At 39.3% G+C, this 18,639-nt stretch overlaps 1 protein-coding gene across 5 annotated transcripts in view; it reads right to left on the bottom strand.

Moving 5' to 3' along the window:
* Window positions 1–77: 77 nt before the first annotated feature.
* The window catches only part of sipa1l2 (signal-induced proliferation-associated 1 like 2), a 127,598-nt gene continuing 109,036 nt past the window's right edge, over window positions 78–18,639 (bottom strand). For 3 of the 5 annotated variants that reach the window (XM_015379583.1, XM_015379585.1, XM_015379582.1), the window contains 5 exons: window positions 10,527–10,746; window positions 7,814–7,945; window positions 2,363–2,480; window positions 1,146–1,224; window positions 614–760 (listed from right to left, as the gene is read on the bottom strand). In XM_015379583.1, coding sequence (XP_015235069.1) covers window positions 614–760; window positions 1,146–1,224; window positions 2,363–2,480; window positions 7,814–7,945; window positions 10,527–10,746 — 696 coding nt within the window. Of the gene's footprint in view, window positions 761–1,145; window positions 1,225–2,362; window positions 2,481–7,813; window positions 7,946–10,526; window positions 10,747–18,639 lie in introns of all 5 variants that reach the window. The other 2 variants (XM_015379581.1, XM_015379584.1) reach the window with 2 other exon arrangements.

Below are 18,639 nucleotides of genomic sequence, written 5' to 3'. Positions count from 1 at the left end.
AGATTATGAAAGATTTATCAGCTAAAAGGCTATGAAATTAAAAATTTGAAATAATGCATAAAACAAATCTGTGTTTATGTATCTTTGATATATGAGTTTAACACTTACTGAAATAAATGTACTTTTTGATGACATTATACTGTACTGAGATCCACCCGTACTTTACAGCTGAGTATACAGTACAGTAGACTGATGCGACTTACGTAGGTAGATTACATGTTGACTACAGTAAATGAGCTTTACATTCCACTTCTGTAAGAAGATCCCAGGACTTAGCGGAGTGCCTTTAACCTGGAATGACCTTTCTTAAGTCCTCTCCCACGCAAACATCACAAGGTTCCCCAAGAGCTTTATTTGCGGGGATGGAGAGACCAACAACTTAAAAAAGGCAGAGAGGAGTTCCCAAAACTATAGTCCAGATCTGGGTTTTCAGTCTCTCACACAGTGCAGCACAACATCCTAAGCAAGGGGTTGGCTTTTATTATTCGTCATAATTCTCTTGGGGTTGTTTTTAAGTTTTTATCTGGGAGTCTTACATGGGTGTTTAGTGTGTGTCCAGGAGAGATGAAGCTTTCTTTTACTCCATCGTCCTCTTTTTCTGCACATCCTCTGCTCAGGGTTTCTTGTCTATAGTGTGAAAGAACCACTCTGTAAACTTCCTGAGCTGAGCCGCTGCCGTCTGGCTCTCCTCCTGCAGCCGCATGTTGTCCTGTCTCAGGTGCTGCACCTCCTCCTGCAACATGGCCTTATCCTCCTTCTCCTGGACACAAAAAACAAAACATGGGAGAAATTAAGTAAATGGATACAAAAGAGCCGATAACAACCTCGCTATTAAAAGTACATCCGTCTTTCATCGACACGGTGTAAATGACAAGCGTAAAAGTAGCCAGACAGCCTTTTCCTCTGCCCTGACAGAGGTGTATTTCCTCAGCCCTTTTAAAAGCACTCTGCTAGAAACGGGGAAACACGGGGCTGGGACACAATAAGGAACGGAAGCAGGATATCAAATTAAGTGGATGAGTATGTATTACGCAGACCTCAGGGCATCCATTACTCAATGTCAGGCTGAGTGGCACAGACATATGTTTGCTAGTACAAAAAAATAGAATTAATAAGGGAGATTTTAATGATACATGCAAACTTGCCTTTCTGAGGTCTTGCTGCAGCTGCCTGAGGATGACCTCCAGCTGGTTAACTTTGCCAGTTAGCGTGGACGGAGAGCTGCTGTTGGTTTAAACAAAAAACAAACACTGTTAATATACCAAAAACATGGAGTTCAATTCAAACACCTGCATCTGTAACAGAAAGTCAGTTAACTTCAGCTTGTCTTTTTGGAGTCATTTCTTTTTAATTTTGACAATATTGTAGATTTTGAGTTTCTTTCTAAGGATAAAGTCCAAATGTTAAATTTATGATCATTAATGCTAAATATGTTAAAGGTATGAAACAAATAAAAACAATATTGCTTTCTGATTATTTTAATGCATGTTTAAAATGTTGTGCAAAAACAACAACAACATTGGGGACAAAACCTCCTAAAATCATACTTTTATTAGCAAATATGGACCTATGTAAAAAAGTATAAAATGCTATTGTTTTAAATACAGCTGTGGTTACTTGTTTGGAACACGATAAAGAACAGAATCAGCAATTATTATTACTACAAGTACGTTACGCAACCACTCAATGGCTCGACTGTGCACAGTTTTATTAAAACAATTGTTGATTGAAATGAATATGGTTGCCCACATATCCATCAACGTCTGCCTGAGTGCTACCAGAATTTTTAGGTTTTTGTCACACTTTGTATTCATCGCTCTGGCAAACAATAAAAGGCCAACTGGACTTGCCATAGAGTGCTCATAAATCCCTGGGGAGGGTGCAGATCCTTTATTCAAACTAATGACTCATGACTTCCTCCTCCTCACAGAACCATATAAATCTTAGTATTACGAGCTCCCGCTGGAGCCAGGAGAGTTTGCAATGACAATTTCTACTTTGGTGGCCATTGCATAATTCATTAATGCCATGCCAAAACATTGTCACTATTCAGAATATTCCATCTGCTTGCTTTATTTTATACTTTAGTATCTATTTTGGGAGTTAAAAGCACAAAAGTATAATTTTAATACAAAAGTTCAAAGACAACATAAAAGGGAAAAATGCAACAGTAGATTAAGATGCCAGTAGAACCGTTTCCTTATGTTATCCATTAGAATTAAAAGGTTATTTTAATTTCGCTACTTTATTAGAGGGTTGTGATTCAATAGTAATTTGATGGCTGCTAAGCTGAAGTATAATCAATCTACACTTCCTAAAGGAGTTTCTGTGTTTGTGATTTTGGGCTGTAAATAATGCCTACTCTGCTTCCAGCGCTGCTCCCTCCGCCTCCACCACCCGTCTGGTCAGCTCTCTGGAGATCTGCAGAGCCTCGACCCGCTGCATGTCTGTCATGGTGCAGAAAGACGCCACACGCTGGTCTGGAAGCAGAACAGGTGATGCAACAGGTCACATAATCAGGCTTCAAAATCAGAGCAGGTGAATATTATCTCAGTGTAGCAGATAGCTAAAGCACATCTAGCTTAACTTGAACTCGTGTTCCTTACAGGATGGGTGATTCATTAATGGTTCTAATGCATGACGCTCATTGTTGGAAAGCCATCTTATTGAAATCTAGATAAAGAGGACCGAGATGGTAACATGATTTTTCTAGAAAATAACAGACATGGATAGACTCTGTGGGTACTTCAGGTTTCTGAACCCTCGACTTTCTTCTGACAGCTGTTTGGCTCACACTGTAAAGCTGTAAGACACTAGTCATGCTTGTTTTACCATATCAGGCCCTTAAGCTTCGCCAAAGCCGCATGGAAAACCCAAACTTGGCATAGTGCGCTCTGGGATTTCTCAGTTTTAAGGCTTAAGGCTCTGTTCTGTACAAACCAATCCTTCTCCAGCCGTTGGTCTAAGACCCAAGATAGAAAAATCTGCATATTCATAATTTAAGTAAGCATTTCCATTAATTTAGCCAACAACTGAAAGCTAATCCACTCCAAGACAAAAGTTGAATGAGGACGGAGCTGGTTGGCAAAAAGAAGAGGGACCAGGCCTTAATTTACATATGAATGAATTCCTTCCTCATATTCCATGTCTGCATCAGAAAGATTAGCGTCTTCTCAGGCAGCAAACATGCCGCCTGTCATTTGGGGTTCAGGCTACATCCAGATTTAGTGGACATCCTGAACAGAAAAAGTTATAATTGTGAAGGCTCATGTTTATTTGTAGGAGAATATCTGAAAGGCATCATATTTGGATCATATTTGGATGGAGCATTTAGTGCTGAGAATTGCCATATTTCCTTCTATTAGAGGTCCAACCCTGAAGAAATTTTCACGCTTACAATAGATAGAGAATAGAATTCTATGGTAACTGATCAATTACTGCATTATTATTCCACGAGGATAATATTTAAAGTGCAACCAAAACCAGAGAGATATCTCAGTGGTTCATTAAGTAGCATACCGGTAATTGCACTGCTACTCTGATGATACCCAATTTTTTTGATTCACCATTTGTGATTTTTCCTATTTTTTTCTTTTTTTAAGTTAAATCTGAAAAACTCACACGAAGAGAAAAGACCATTAGGAGAAATTTATTGATACAACTACTTTGTCTTTGGCGCTCAGACCTCGGCAGGAAACATAGAGCTTAATTTTGATGGATATGCATGAACAGGAGTAAAGAACAGGGCTGTTTCCTCCCCAGGCCTGAAACTGGTGGTGGAATAGAGATAGATGAAGTTGGTCAGTCTGTAGACTGCTGGTTAGCGAGACGGTATGCTGAGCTTTATGGAGAGATCCATTGGATTGCGTGAGCTGATGCTAGAGCTTCACTCAGGGACCTGGAAGATGGAAGTCCAGTTGGATAACACAGGTTGAGAGAACCTGTCCATGATGAGCAAACATGGAGTGACAGTGGAGAGGAGAAACTCCATGTTGGGAAGAAACATCTGGCAGAACCAGGCTCAACATGGCGGTCTTCTGCTGGACCAGTTAAGATGAGACAGGGAACACAGTAAGAGTCAGGGAGGAATGACGCTCTGATGAGGTTTTGGTTCGGTTGTTGGGGGGGGGGTTGGGGTTGGTTTGAACCGTTTTCCCTTGATTGAGTTCCCCCGGGGCTTTTGCGGTTTTGGCCCAGAGCACACAAGTGCATATTGGAGGCCTTTTAAGATGAACTTTGGATGCTGATTGGCTTTCGTGGAGGCGTGGTTCGAAGGTGATTGGCTGTGTCGCAGGTGGATGTAGGAAAGCAATGAGTTTCTTCAGTGGAACTTCCGCCTAGGCTCCATTTTAAATCTTTGATTCCTAAATTGCAAATGTTACTTTCTAACAAATGCCAAACCTATAATTTGTTTTACAACAATGGTAATGATTTAATGGCTTCATTTGTAACTTCAGGAATGTTTGGACTGTAAATATAAAAATTAAACAAATGAATTTACTACAGCTATGAGGCATTTGATTCGGTGGTTTCATGTTTTGTGAAGTATTAGCTTTTGGGGTGTAATCATACCAGTAAAGTTCCCTGGTCCAAAAGCGGACTTCATTATTGCTTTGCATTTTTCGTACCATTATTACAGCAGCAAAGTCATCACAAGTGTCAATAGCAGCTCATTCAATACTGATTTTAATGTCAGAGAATGTGTCACGCAAAAAAAAAGATACCCACATGCTTATAGCGGAGTTGCTAGGCAACAGAGGACAGATCAAGTATGATTTCAACAATGCGTTCTCTACTATGTTGGGTTGCTTAGCCCATAGAAACATACAGTATGGTTTCTGGCGTCGGGTCAGATGGATGCAGCTTTGTATTCAGACCTGAAGCGAATCGCACCAGTGTCTGTCTGGAGGTGGAACGAAACCACCTCACAAAAGTTGATCTAGATCAAATTGTTTGGATTGGACCCTGGTTTACTGACGTTTATTGAAATCTGCAGAAACATTCCAGACCAAGGCAGCTAACGACCTCTGATCTGTTTAAGGTGGACCAAATATGGCAGGTGGGAATACACCCTTAAAGGACTACCTACACTTGAGGCAACTTTTTTTTGCTTATCAACTGTATAAATATATGTCTGATAGTGATGTCTACACGTCTCAGGCATTATTTCAACAATTTATTACACAGTTGTTGAAATCCAGCTTTTGTGTCTACAACTGCTTGTTTGGTGCCCTCCTCAGGTTAAACGGGGGTTACTGCATAAATCTTTGCTATTGGCTTAACCAGTAATGCGACGTAATTTCAGAGAACTGAAGACAGCAACTCTACCCTGGGCAGCTGCGGTTTCCTGAGGGACTGGCAATACATTAAATAATGATAAAGACAATCTTTGGTCATGTGGCATCCAAAGCTGAGCATGCATAAAATTGAGATGTTTTGACATTTTAGAATAATTTGACAATTTTTGGAGAATTACAGCCTTTTAGTGAACCATTAAAATTTTGTGGTAATGTTACCCAAAAAGCTATGAGGCACTGTGATTACAGTCATCATTGACAGAAATTGTACAGTTAATGTACAAAAGGTCAGAGCATGTTGGACATTCATCAAAAGAAAGATGAATGCAGGGCAGGGGGATATTGGACTCCTCTCATAACTGCTTGAGGTTTTATTATTTCAGTAAGCTATCAATTTAAAGACTATACAAGAGCAGTATTCTTAATTGCTGAGACTACAGGTTTGTTTATGACCAGTTTTTTTCAACATAAAAAGGAGAATAACGTTTCGCACAATCAAAATTAGGATTTCTTTTTATCCTGACCGACTGCTTTTCTGTTTTCTCTCCACGTTGCTGCTTAAATATATGAGAAGGATGCTCCAATTTACAATGACTGCCATGACAAGCGGCGTACTGCTGTCAGTCAGACTCTTCATCATCTCTGCTGAACTCCCCTTTGCCCCTCGTACCCTCGGTATATAATGGACTTTAGGCTTTGAAGCCGGAAACAAACCAAAGGCTAAACTCTAAACTGACAAAAAAAGTGAACACAAGCTGTTTGCTTACGGGTTGGGGTCAGGTAGAGTTCAACTTGAGTAAAAAAAAAAAAATCTCATGTGATGCTAGCCGGGAAGATGAAATGAAAGAACATGACAGTTAAGTCTAAATTAAGCATAATAATGCTAATAAATAATAAACAGATGATGCTGCACAGGATGTTGTAAAAAAAAATGTAACTCAAAAAGATCTTCTACACACAGAGTGATATAATTCAACCATTTTCTGCTATTTGGATACTTATGTTTTACAGCTGATGAAAAACCAAGAGTCAAGTTAGCTTAGAAAAAAGAATATCACATCACATCTAAAAAACAGATTAACACAAATATGTGGGACTCCTTAAAAAAATGCGTTAATTAAACATGCGGGATGTGCACTCAATAGTAGAAGCTGGTATAATACTTTTGCATAATATATATATATATATATATATATATATATATATATATATATATATATATATATATATATATATATATATAAAAAAAACATTATTGTAGCAAAAGCATAGAGACGATTAGCCTGCGTTTCTGCCTTGGAGTTGGGGTAGCCACTTTGTCCCTTATCATCTTGAAAATAAACCATATAATCTACAGTATATGGTATTTTGGACAGGCGGTTATGCTAGCACAGTGATATAAACAGTGAAGATGTTGGTATTTTTGGCAGTGTGAGCAGCTGCCCAATCCTGCTGGAAATAAAGAATGCTTACTCTATTTCACAGTAGACATTTATCTTAACTTTGGAGTTGCGGAAACCTGAACATTGAGCATAATTATTGAAGCTGCTCCTTAGGTTGCTTTACAACTAGCGAAAATAAATGCAACGGGCTGGGATCACCCCTGTTGCCTTTATTCATCAGAGTTTTTCTTTTTATTTAACTTTCCAATAATACATCTAGATAAAGCACAGAACAGACAGCTAACTTATCAATTAATTTTATTGGCTGACTCTAGTTATAGAGGACATCAATGAACAACTAGAATAGAATTCAACTTTATTCTCATTACATTGTCACAGGTACGAAGCAACAAATTCACTCTCTGCATTTAACCATTTGGGAGCAGTGGGCTGCCATTGTGCGGCGCTCGGGGAGAAGTATGGGGTAAAGGGTCTTGTTCAGGGCGCCAGTTCAGGTTTGAACTCAGAACCTCCTGCATGAAATATCTCCTTTCTTGTTTCCTGTAAAATTTTAATGACCTGTAACTTAATTTGTGGTTTTCATTAGCTCCAAGTAATTATCACCAATATTAAAAGAGATCCAATAAGGAAAAATGTCTGGCAGCATGTAATGAAAAAATGTGTAGGTGTTTTTTTTTTTATCATAAGAACAAAATGACTATTCTTGATATTCTACCATTTTAGGATCCCGACAAAAATCTTTATAGGAAAAGGAACCAGAGTAAATATTTTGCCTGAGTGCTAACTTGCTGGTTTTATGGTGTGAAAATTGGATCCATCTCTGATCTTTTTTTCCTTTTAGATAACTATGCCTGATGGGAGCCACAAAAACAGGCTTGGAGCAGAGCTGCAAAAAGCCGAGAGATTCCCAATAGCCCCATTCAGTAGCACTTAGGACAAGGTAGTAGAGACAAAAACGCACAGCTTACAAAGATCTAATGCATGCAAGCGAGCGCCCACTTGCAGGTTATAGACACACAAACACATACTGCTCAAAGCAGCAAGGAGGTGGGGCTGGGAGGAAGGGGGGGAGGTTTTAGACAAGGTGCCAGCAGCTCTAGCCAAGCTGGTTACCTTCAAAGGCTCGTGCTGCATCAACCAGGTGAGACCAGTCCAGGCCTGAGGCAGTGTCTGGGAGGGGCATGAGGCCCGGGTCGCTGAACTTGGACCTATCCGCCAAGGAGCCGTCAGAGAACCAAAACTCACCTGCAGAGACAGGCAGGTATTGTGTTGAGTGTCTGAGCCCAGCCTGAGTTCAGGGCTAATCTTTGACTTCAGACAAAGGAGCTGGGGAGGAATGAGAGAGGGGCATCGAAGGGGGAAAGGGGGGACCTCATGTTAACTATTCGTTACTGCTAAAAAAAGGAAGGACATTTATGTAACTTTAGCTGCACTTATCAAACCCCCCTGGCTGGATCAACTCAAAAAATCTCTAAAAGGATGCCAAGACTCACTCTTAAAGAAAGGTTTTGCATGAGTGTGACAGGCTCAAGTCACATTAAACCAACTTCTCTGGAAATCACGAGAGAGGCACAGTTTGAGGGGGCGATAAATGACTTGTCTCAGAGAATATCTTTCTGTTTCCATCAATTTCTCCTTTCACTTCCCTCTGCATCTTAACCCTGAACGACTCAGAATCCAACTAACACACTCCCGTTCAGTGAAGAGGCGTTTAGAAAAGCCCGAGCAAGGAAGAGGAAGAAAGCTTGAGGTGACATTCTCTTTTCAATTTACCAAGCTTCTTGGAGCTTGAGTGATCCGCTGTTTACCAAATTGGGCTGTCTCAGCAAAGGANGAAGAGACAGAAAGCTTGAGGTGACATTCTCTTTTCAATTTACCAAGCTTCTTGGAGCTTGAGTGATCCGCTGTTTACCAAATTGGGCTGTCTCAGCAAAGGAAAAAGAGAAAGCGTGTGTTCTCAACTATCTTTCAAAACAATCAGAGAGCCATCAGGTTGACAGCCAAAACAAGATGGAGAGAAAAAAAAACATCTTTCCAAAGCACATTTTCTCTCTAATGGCGGCAGCAAGGGACAGGTGAGGAGCGCTATGGAAATGAGGCCGGAGGGACAGAGAGGGTAGGCAAGGATGGGGATGATGAGTGAATGAAACATAATGGATGACAGAAACCGTGAAACCAAAGTGGAAGAACCGGCACATTCCCTCAAGAGATGTTAAAAACCTACAGCGGCTCAGACGGGACACACATCACCTCTTATTTATTTTTATGTAGTCAGATAATCCCATGTTAAAGAGTCGGGAAAGGAAAGTCCAACTGTTGAGAGGAAGCTTAAAGGTAGATGCATGCGAGTATAACGCAGCCACACACATTTTCAGTTTGTTTGCTATATTGGAAAGCGTTGCTGAAACGTATTTTGTTGTGCTAATGATATCAGTGGGGCACAAGTGGCTCTTCCAGCAAGTAACTATATCCAGGCTCTTATCTGGTGCCAGAAGGAGGAAAGATAATCACAGGGCAACATGATGAGAAAGTGTTATTAGCCTTAGCCTTCTGTCTTGGTGAAAAGTTTTGAGTTTTTTATTATTTCAAAAACAGCTTCTCTTTGGTGTTTATTATTGCACAGCTTATCTAACTCCAGGAGTTTCAACTATCATTCTCCAAACTTAGTAAAAGTATATTATCCTTAAAGTTTTCCACAGTCTTCTGTTAAAAACACAAATATTAGTGTTCTTATATTTCCACTTCTATGAACATTTATTCATCCTGTCTTTATGTTATGTTATATCCACACACAGCACTTTGCAAATCCCTCACTTGTTTATATTCGGTTTTTAGCCACATGTAATATTTCTTACCATGGCCATCATGATATAATCTAACCAGTGCAACTTTATACCCTGGTTTTCAGTGTAGACTGCATGGTTTCTTGTCTGGTATTATAGCACTCAGAATTGATTTCCCTGTAATTGTTTTTGGTTTGACAATAGTTCCTTTATGCCACTTGGTGCTAAGAGTAAAACGATTGGCTATTGATAACTTCTCCACAGTCATCCTGGGCCTCTGAGTGGCTTTCTGGTAGGCTTTAAAGGCCTTTGTCTTTCCAGTTTGCATGAAGAATTGAGCACAGCTCTATGTGATTCTATGTATATTCTAACAAAATCTTTACACAACTTCCTTCATGATTTGTCGGCGAACTTCCTTGGTCTTCATGATGCAATTTATCCATGAATCATCTGAGGCCTTCAAAAAGTATTTGGAGTCATACTTGGGTGAAATTACATGGAGGTGGACTCCATTGACTACCGTAATTTTCGGACTATAAGCGACAACTTTTTCCCCATTTTTTTGACCTTGTGGCTTGTATAACAAGGCGGCTTATCTACGGACTTTTACAGCTAACGGCCACTAGGGCAATACCTAAATCCATGGATTTTACCATCTACCATGTTGTCGTCACATTTGCTTCGATACACAAGTACGGTAGCCGCACGCGGGGGAATGCGGAGGTCCTCTGGAAGCAGATTTCTACCGCGAGTGGTACGAGACAGAACGACAGCGAGAAAGACGGACATTAAACATAAAAAACCTGCGGCTTATAGTCCGGTGCGGCTTGTATCTGTACAAATCATGCAATTTAGCTTCTGTGGCTTATATTCAGGTGCGGCTAATAGTCCGAAAATTACGGTAATACAGTGACTTTAAGAGGCAGTAAATTGAACTAAATACAAATGAAGGCCACACTTATGGATCTGCTTTGGTTAGAACCCACTAAATACTCTACAGTTTGTAGTTGTAATATGGAAAAAGGTTTCTGTATTCTACTCACTGCGCAAGTTGGACCCTCCTTGGTTGTGGACCATGCGGGGAGGCAGTGTACTGTGGTAAGGTGGCGTGGTGCTGAACAGGATGTCGTTGGGCATGGCTTGATCGATCATAGAGCTGTGTGAGCTGGCGTAGGACGAGGCCTTCCGGTTGCTACACACGCTCTCGTCTGACAGTGTCCGGTATAGTGAGCGTCTTGGTGACAAACTGTCTGGTGCTAACACCTGCAGAATAATGAGAGGAATTAATCAGTTTACTTGTAAACTATAAGAAAAAAAGTTCTGCCCCCCTTTGAATGCACTGTTTCTATTCTTTTTTTAAGGCACAGCATGTTTACATAAGAGTCGGTTGGGTGGCTAAGGCAGTGACATCAGGGAGCTGTGTCAGGAATCAATTACAGCCTTTGCTCTGAAGAAAATGTAACTGATTGAGCACAGCTGGAGGTGTCTGACAGAGTGGGAAACACAGGGGACAGGCTGGTGGAGGTGGTGACAGAGGTCACTCCCCTGTGGCAACTAGTGATCACTGAGCTTATATGAGAATCAACAGACAACAGAAAAGAAATATTATACAAGTTAATGGGGAATAATACAATATAATAGGGTAAAAAAATAAGTCTGATATTTATTTTTGTTTCATAAACAGGTGATTGAGCTCTAAAGCAAAGCCTGATTGCACACACAGTATTTAATCTATAGATTTATGGCAAGTATGCTCTATAACCTGCTGATCAGAATAATAAAGGAGAAAATATACCACATAAAAGCCTGATACAACCAGCATATAGCAGCACTCTGTTCAATGGGTAAACAACAGGGGGCTTAATGACTTTTAGGTAAATGGAAATGGACCTGTGATTCTATTAAAGACTGAACACGCTCCTCTCTGCATACAGTGGGTTGAGGTGAAGAGTTTTGACAGCATAAAGTTCCTGGGCATTCATATGTTCTCTGACCTGTCCCAGACTGAGAACACCTCCCACCCTGTGAAAAAGGCCCAATAACGATTCTTCTCTTCTGAGGAAGTTCAAACGAACTGATCTCTCTAGATCACAGGATGCTTTCAGTCAGAACTGAAAGCATCCTGTGTTAGTGTGACATTGTGGTATTGGAGCTGCACAATCAATTAGAGGATGGACTCAGCATGGTTTGGTAGGCTGCAAGTTTTCAGACTCATCCGTCCCAGTAGTGCAATGTTCATCCCATTTCTATCAAGGAAAGCCATTCGGAAACATTGCATCCAAACCCGACTCAGGAACAGTTTCTATCCCAAAGCTGTAAAGCCAATCGTTCCCCTGCAGGCAGACACTAAACACCCCGACTGAAAATCAAAGAACCTCCTTCCCATTTCATGGATTGTTTCAGCATAAGCTGCACTTTATGTAAATACTAAATTCTTAGTAAACGTGTTCTTGTTTTTACATAACTCTCCTCTAATGATTCTTTTTCTTTAATTGTTGTGACTTGCCTGTGTATCACGTGCATTTTGAGCTGACATTTTAGATGCTTCATTATGGGGGTATACTGACAATAAGGTGCCTTGATTCTTAATATGGTTCCTTAACTGTTGGACAAACCATAGTAATAAAGAAGAATCTATTGTCAAACAATTGATATAGAGAAAATTCAGCAGATGGACTTTATTCGATTTTAAGATTCTCTCAGAGGTAGAACCAAATACTAAATACAAACAATGATAGTTATGATCAGAAGCAAAATAAGGTCTAACGGTAATTTCTTCTTTAGTGTTTCAGGGAAACATTTGAGGCCTTAAAATGTTTCCCTTTAGGTTTAGCCTAGTTTCTACAAAATGTTTTTAGTTTGAAATTGAAGGAAACGCTGCCCACTTTGAACCCCTTAGAGCAGGAGCTTCAATACAATGCCCATTCATCTAGTTGTTGTTTTTGTTTGTTTCTCTGTTTCCTTTTCTTATGCTATTATTTCTATAACTAAATCCTTTGCCAGGTTAAAATTCTATGCAGTGCATTAGTTTTTATGTTTTGTGAGAATTTAGGCCTCATTTTATCATCATATTAGAAACAATTATCCCGATATTTACACCAACCACTATTGCTTGATGATTATTGTTTACTTTTGGCTCCATGTGCTACGATTTTGGACTTTTTGCTTCACAATGGAGATTAGGATAATCTTTGATCACACAAGAAAGATAACAGTGTGTTATGTAGAATCTGTAGTAGCAACAGCTGAGGAGGCAGTCAGCTGACTGAGCTGACCCACTGAGGATGCATGGAATGTGATGCAGGAGCTGACCTGAATGCTACTATGCCACCACTTGAGTTTTCATGCACCTTTTTTTTTTATCTTTTGGATAACAGAATAGGTAAATTACAGCAGCATGTGTTTATATCTGCTGCTGTGTTTTTAAGCTTCTTCATAACAGCATCTGAATCTAGCAAGGAGTGCAGCTTAACATAGAGTAGAATTAAAAATAGCGCTCACAGCAGGGACATTTAAGGCAGCTAGCTCCTTGGGATGATGGAACATTGGGTCTGCTAGGAAACATACATCCTGATATTGCAGTGAATATCTGCAATATCAGAATTTCCTCTCTTCAAGGAGTCAAAATGTTTGCTTTTGTAAGCCAGTTGATTGTTTCCATTGTTTAGTACTAAACCTTTGCATTTTTGGTACCCATCTGTTGACCATTACTGTATATATATATATATATATATATATATATATATATATATATATATATATATTAAATAAAAAAAAGATTCTGATGAACCTTAGGGAGATCTCTGCAAACTAAGGTTACAGGTTTTTGCCATATAAGACTGATTGCTAAAACTTAATAAAGATATTGTTAAAAAAAAAAAAAGTATAAGCTTAGGTTTTCTTTAAGATAATTTATTTGAAATATATTTGTTTTTCAGTTATATCATGCCAGATATAAAGAGGAAAGGGTCTTAAATCATTCTTCCTATCATATTTTTCTTACACTCTTTTGTTTATATGTATAGTACATTTAAAGGTAGAAACAACCTCATCCTCCTCTAGATAAGTGATACACAACTTTCTTTGAATTTAGATATATATTTTATGTATTTGAAAGAAAGATATATTCAATGTTACTTCTTGTTTTAAAATGATGCACTCAAGAAGATTGAATTTAGTCAGAACTGAATTATCAAGTGGAAATAAGTCTGATGAAACCTCTGGATGTGCTGATGTATCCTGCATCTATCCAGTCTGTTCCGGAGAACAAGCCCTCGGGTAAGCTATACATTTATCTCTGAGTATGATGGTGTAAACACATAAGGAGGTGCTTCAGATTAGCCATTACAGCCAACAGTATATGGCTCTACATCATGGTCAATTAGAATGCTGACGTTATCCCAAGATATCGATCTATGCATCTTTGATTATTTAAATGCTTTTTTCTGAGGTCGACTTTTATTGCTATTCAAATGTATAGAACCTAATGGGTGCAACAGAAAGTTAAACGATGTGCTAGCAGCTCAACCACTGTTTTCACAGACAATTGCATTTGAAAAACTTTGCAGTTAGTGGTTTGTTGATAAAAGCAGCAGGCCTGCAGTTCCACTTAGCACAAAAATCCACACGTACAGGCATAAAACATGCTGCTACAAAGGTCAAGATGAAGATATATAAGCTCTTTATCGGTTGAGAAAATTAGCAGCATTACAACTTACACAGGATACCACAGCAGAGAGGCTAGTGTTTCATGACTGTGGTCTGAGTTGTTATAGAGGATCTCCTGTTTAAACACACAGAACCACAAAGACCAACCCCATCCATCACTGTCCCATTTAGTTTACATAAATACAGAAGGAGTGACATCAAAAGCAGCCACAAATGATACACGAAGCAGCTGCACAGATGAGTAAATATCTGCTTTTTGCTTCCCAGCTGTAACCCACAGTACACTGCTATCTCCACAAACCAACACCCTTCCATCTCCATTTCAAAGACAGATCCCCCACAAATCCCACTGTGAGAATTTAACCAACATTCAGTGTGTCTTTAAAGCAGAGATACGTTTATGCCTCCTTTGACCTAACACGCTTTTCTCATATTGAAAGTTTGAAAGATAAAGCCCCATGGGATTATCACATCAGAGCAACTCTAAACTGAGTTTTTTTTTTCTCTTATGACAAAGCAGAAGGCAGCATAAAATTAGAGCCTCGATATATAGGAGCCATTTTAAAAAGCCCCAGTATAGCCTACATATGTCACTGCTTAAAAATAGTAGAGGAAACTATCAAATTCTGTAACAATTTTAAGACTAAAAAGTTTTACTTTGGGGCATTTTATGTGATAAAACAACATAAATTAGAGTTTATCCCAAAGATAATAAGACAATAATACATGCTTTTACAGTATTTTCTAAAATATGCAGCACATTTGTACATCTTCATGGTGGCGGGCAGATGTTGCCTTGCAACAAGAAGGTTGCAGGTTCAATTCCCGGCCCAGGGTCTTTCTGCATGGAGTTTGCATGTTCTCCCAGTGCATGCCTGGGTTATCTAGGGGTACTCCAGCTTCCTCCCACACTCCAAAAACATGACCTTTAGGATTATTATCTAAATATACACCTAAACCTTAGGTGTGAGAGTGTGTATGCATAGTTGTGTGCCTTCGTGTGCAGGGGCGGGATTAGGAATTTTGGGGCTCTAGGCAAAGACAGGCAGGGGGCCCTCTGAATTAAGAAGACAACACATAAAACAGACCCATTATACAGATACAGAAATTTTAATATAATAGACATACATTATTTGTTCTACGTTTTGTCCCTTTTCTTGTTTTCCTGTTTTGTACTCAGCTGACTTTTCATGTCGTTTCAAAAGGAATGAAACTAAGCTTGCTTAACCGATTGCTCCTTCCTGTGTTTCCAAAAAGGCAACGGCAAAAGTAAATAACCCAGTCCTTCTTTTCACTGTAGAGAAGCCATGATCTGCTTATCTGTTCTCCATTTTTCATTTGGATGAAATAATAGCTGCATGAATCATGACANATCAAATTCTGTAACAAAAAAGTTTTACTTTGGGGCATTTTATGTGATAAAACAACATAAATTAGAGTTTATCCCAAAGATAATAAGAAAATAATACATGCTTTTAAAGTATTTTCTAAAATATGCAGCATATTTGTACATCTTGAGTTAATAATTTCTATAACTTTGGGGTGTTTTTTTTATAACTTCATGGGGGACTTCATGGTGGCTGGTGGATGTTTCCTTGCAACAAAAAGTTTGCAGGTTCAATTCTCGGCCCAGGGTTTTTCTGCATGGAGTTTGCATGTTCTCCCAGTGCATGCCTGGGTTCTCTCCGGGTACTCCAGCTTCCTCCCACACTCCAAAAACATGACCTTTAGGATAATTATCTAAATACACACCTAAACCTTAGGTGTAAGAGTGTGTATGCATGGTTGTGTGCCTTTGTGTGTCTCTGTGTTGCTCTGCTACACGCTGGCGACCTGTCAAGGATCCACTCTGCCTCATTCCTAAAGCCTTCTGGAAATAGGCATCTGCCCCACTGCGACCCTGACAGAATTAGCGGGAGAAGATGAATTGATGGATGGATGAGAAGTGGTAATGAAAAACAGCTTTAAAGTCATTCCCCAAATTTTTTATTGATTTAGGCTTCAACTTTGAATGGACCATTCAAATACGTGTCTACGTTTGCCATGTTCCCTTGACTGATGTGTTTTTTTTTGTGACCTATCATTCATGGCTTCCATCTTTCTTAAAAAAAAAAAGACTAAATTTGTGTAGTGCACTACTAGAAGTCGTTCCCTTGACAGATTCTCAAACGCTGTTCTCTGCAGTTCATCCACTACAAGCTTCCAAAGCTTCCTTGTATAAACTGTCTTTGCAAGCCTGCCAGTTTAGTTCAACAACCATGTATTGGTACTCTTTACATTTTAGCAAAATGGACTAAACCGTACTGTGTGAGATGTCCTCAGATTGGAACATTGTATTTTATCCTCATATTTTAAAACTGCTCCCAACTTTTTCAATGATCCTACTTTTAGCATTAACATTTTTTTTCAAATAATGTATACTTTTCTTTCCACTTTCCAGTTATATAAACATAAAAAAAAGAAAAACTTAGGTCTATCAGATTAAAGTCAAATTAAATACCTAACAGTTTGTGAGTGCAACATAAAAAGTATGAAAGCACACAAATGCCTTTCAAGTGTAAATTTGTCAAATCTGAGAGATGATTAGTTAATAAAGTTGCATCAGTTTAAACTGGCACAGGCAGTAATGGGCTGCTAGATTTTTGCATTTCATTCTGCTGCACCTTTCTTATCAGTGCTGGCAGCTCTGACACGTCCACCGAGACTTCTTCCTGATTACCCTGACATAATTCCTTGCAGCTCATTCTGAACAAAGACAGCAACCAACACTGGCCCCTTTTGACGTGCCACTGGGGAGGATGTGTTGGACAACCACCTATTCAGATTATTTCCTTTTGTTTCCCACAGAAGGTTCAAGAGAAATATGTGTGAGACTAAGCATGTGAACGGCTTTTCCTTTACGTCAGCCACACAATAGTCTGTCTGTCCAATGCAGGGATGTCTGAGTAGACACTGTGACTGGCAAGGAAAGGCTCAGAGCACCTGCTCGCCCGCACAAAGTCTGGCAATATATGACTCTCAGAGGGCACCTTTGAGCTTTGCTGCATCTTTGCTTTAGTCACTTGGATGATTAAGTTAAGCTATATATGGTGTGAAATGATTAAACCTCGCTTCCAACACTGTGATTTTCATAATTCAGTCCCTTTATGGATCCACCATGCAGTGCAAGCTGTCAGCGGGGAGCAGTATGTCTCATTTGGGATCATATGCATGTCTACTAGGAAAGCTTGGCATCATGCCCTCATGATACTTTCCTCTTCTCAATTGTTTTTCCATCCTCTATGTTATCAGTGTGGAGAGGGTGACAACAACAAACAACCAGCTGGCCTTTGAATCAAACAATCAGCACTTGGCAGCATCCTCTGGGTCACTACCTGTTCTACTTCTCAGTGGGAAACTAAACACGTTCAAATCAAGGTGTGTGTTCCTCTCATTACTGAAACTTTGTTGATGCTGCCTGGTTCTTTTGGGAGTGTTTCACGTTATTGAACAGTGGTCCAAAGCAAATGATAACTGTAAACAAATCTGACCACTGAGCTGATTCATGTGAGACACAAAGCTTGCCTGCGCCAGAGAACATTGTTGGCTGGGATTTATATTAGAAATCACTGCCATCCAAAATGAAGCCATGCAGACGTCTCCAGGGTCTCATCCTGGTCAATAATGGATGGGGGTTGGAGGCAGCAGCCAGCAGGGAACTCAGGATACAATTAATAGTCCAGAGGGCACAAGAGCATCAAACATTTCTGCACTCTCTGCACCTTCCTGTCTTTAATACGTGATATCCAAACGTTGAAATCCGGGTCCCTTCTGGATTAGATCAACCTTATACTGGGGAAGTCAGGGGGCACACAGGGGCCGACACGGAGGAGGTCAATCAGCCGTGGAGCTCAGAAGCAGATTCAGCTGTTGGAGAGCTGATGTTTTCTCCCACTATAACCAGTAAGAACCTATCAGCTGTACTATGTGTTATACTTGTTGATTCTTAAAAAGACATTATAAAAAGGAGAATATTAAATGTCCTAAAATAGGAATAATATAGTATGTTGTCCTTCAGTTAAAAAAGGAAACCGATATGGATAACAAATAAATTAAGCACTTATTTCTGTTATTTTGATGATCGTGGTTTAAAGCTAAAGAAGCCCTCATATTTAAGCTTCCCAGATATGTAGAATTTTTATCCCATTAATAAATAAATTTCTTATATTCTGTTTCATTTTATCTTTTTGGTAGGATTACTTTAATGCTTGGACTGTACTCATTTTGAATTATTTACTGCATTGACTCAGGAGGATATGAAGGTCAATTCTGACATTCTGTTATAATAATAGTTTATGCTGGTTTTATGTAATATTATATATTATCTGAGAAACTGAGTTTTTAATTTTCAAGATCGGAATTATTTAAAAAATAATTAGACTTACAATATGTACAGTAACACTGTAAAACATATGAGTTTTGTTATACAGTAAATGAAAACCTCAATGT

Source organism: Cyprinodon variegatus, unplaced genomic scaffold (genome assembly GCF_000732505.1).
Source record: "Cyprinodon variegatus isolate N-32 unplaced genomic scaffold, C_variegatus-1.0 Scaffold195, whole genome shotgun sequence".
Taxonomy (NCBI): domain Eukaryota; kingdom Metazoa; phylum Chordata; class Actinopteri; order Cyprinodontiformes; family Cyprinodontidae; genus Cyprinodon; species Cyprinodon variegatus.
The sequence above is the reverse complement of the archived record's forward strand: the minus strand, read 5'-3'. Positions and strand labels throughout refer to the sequence as shown.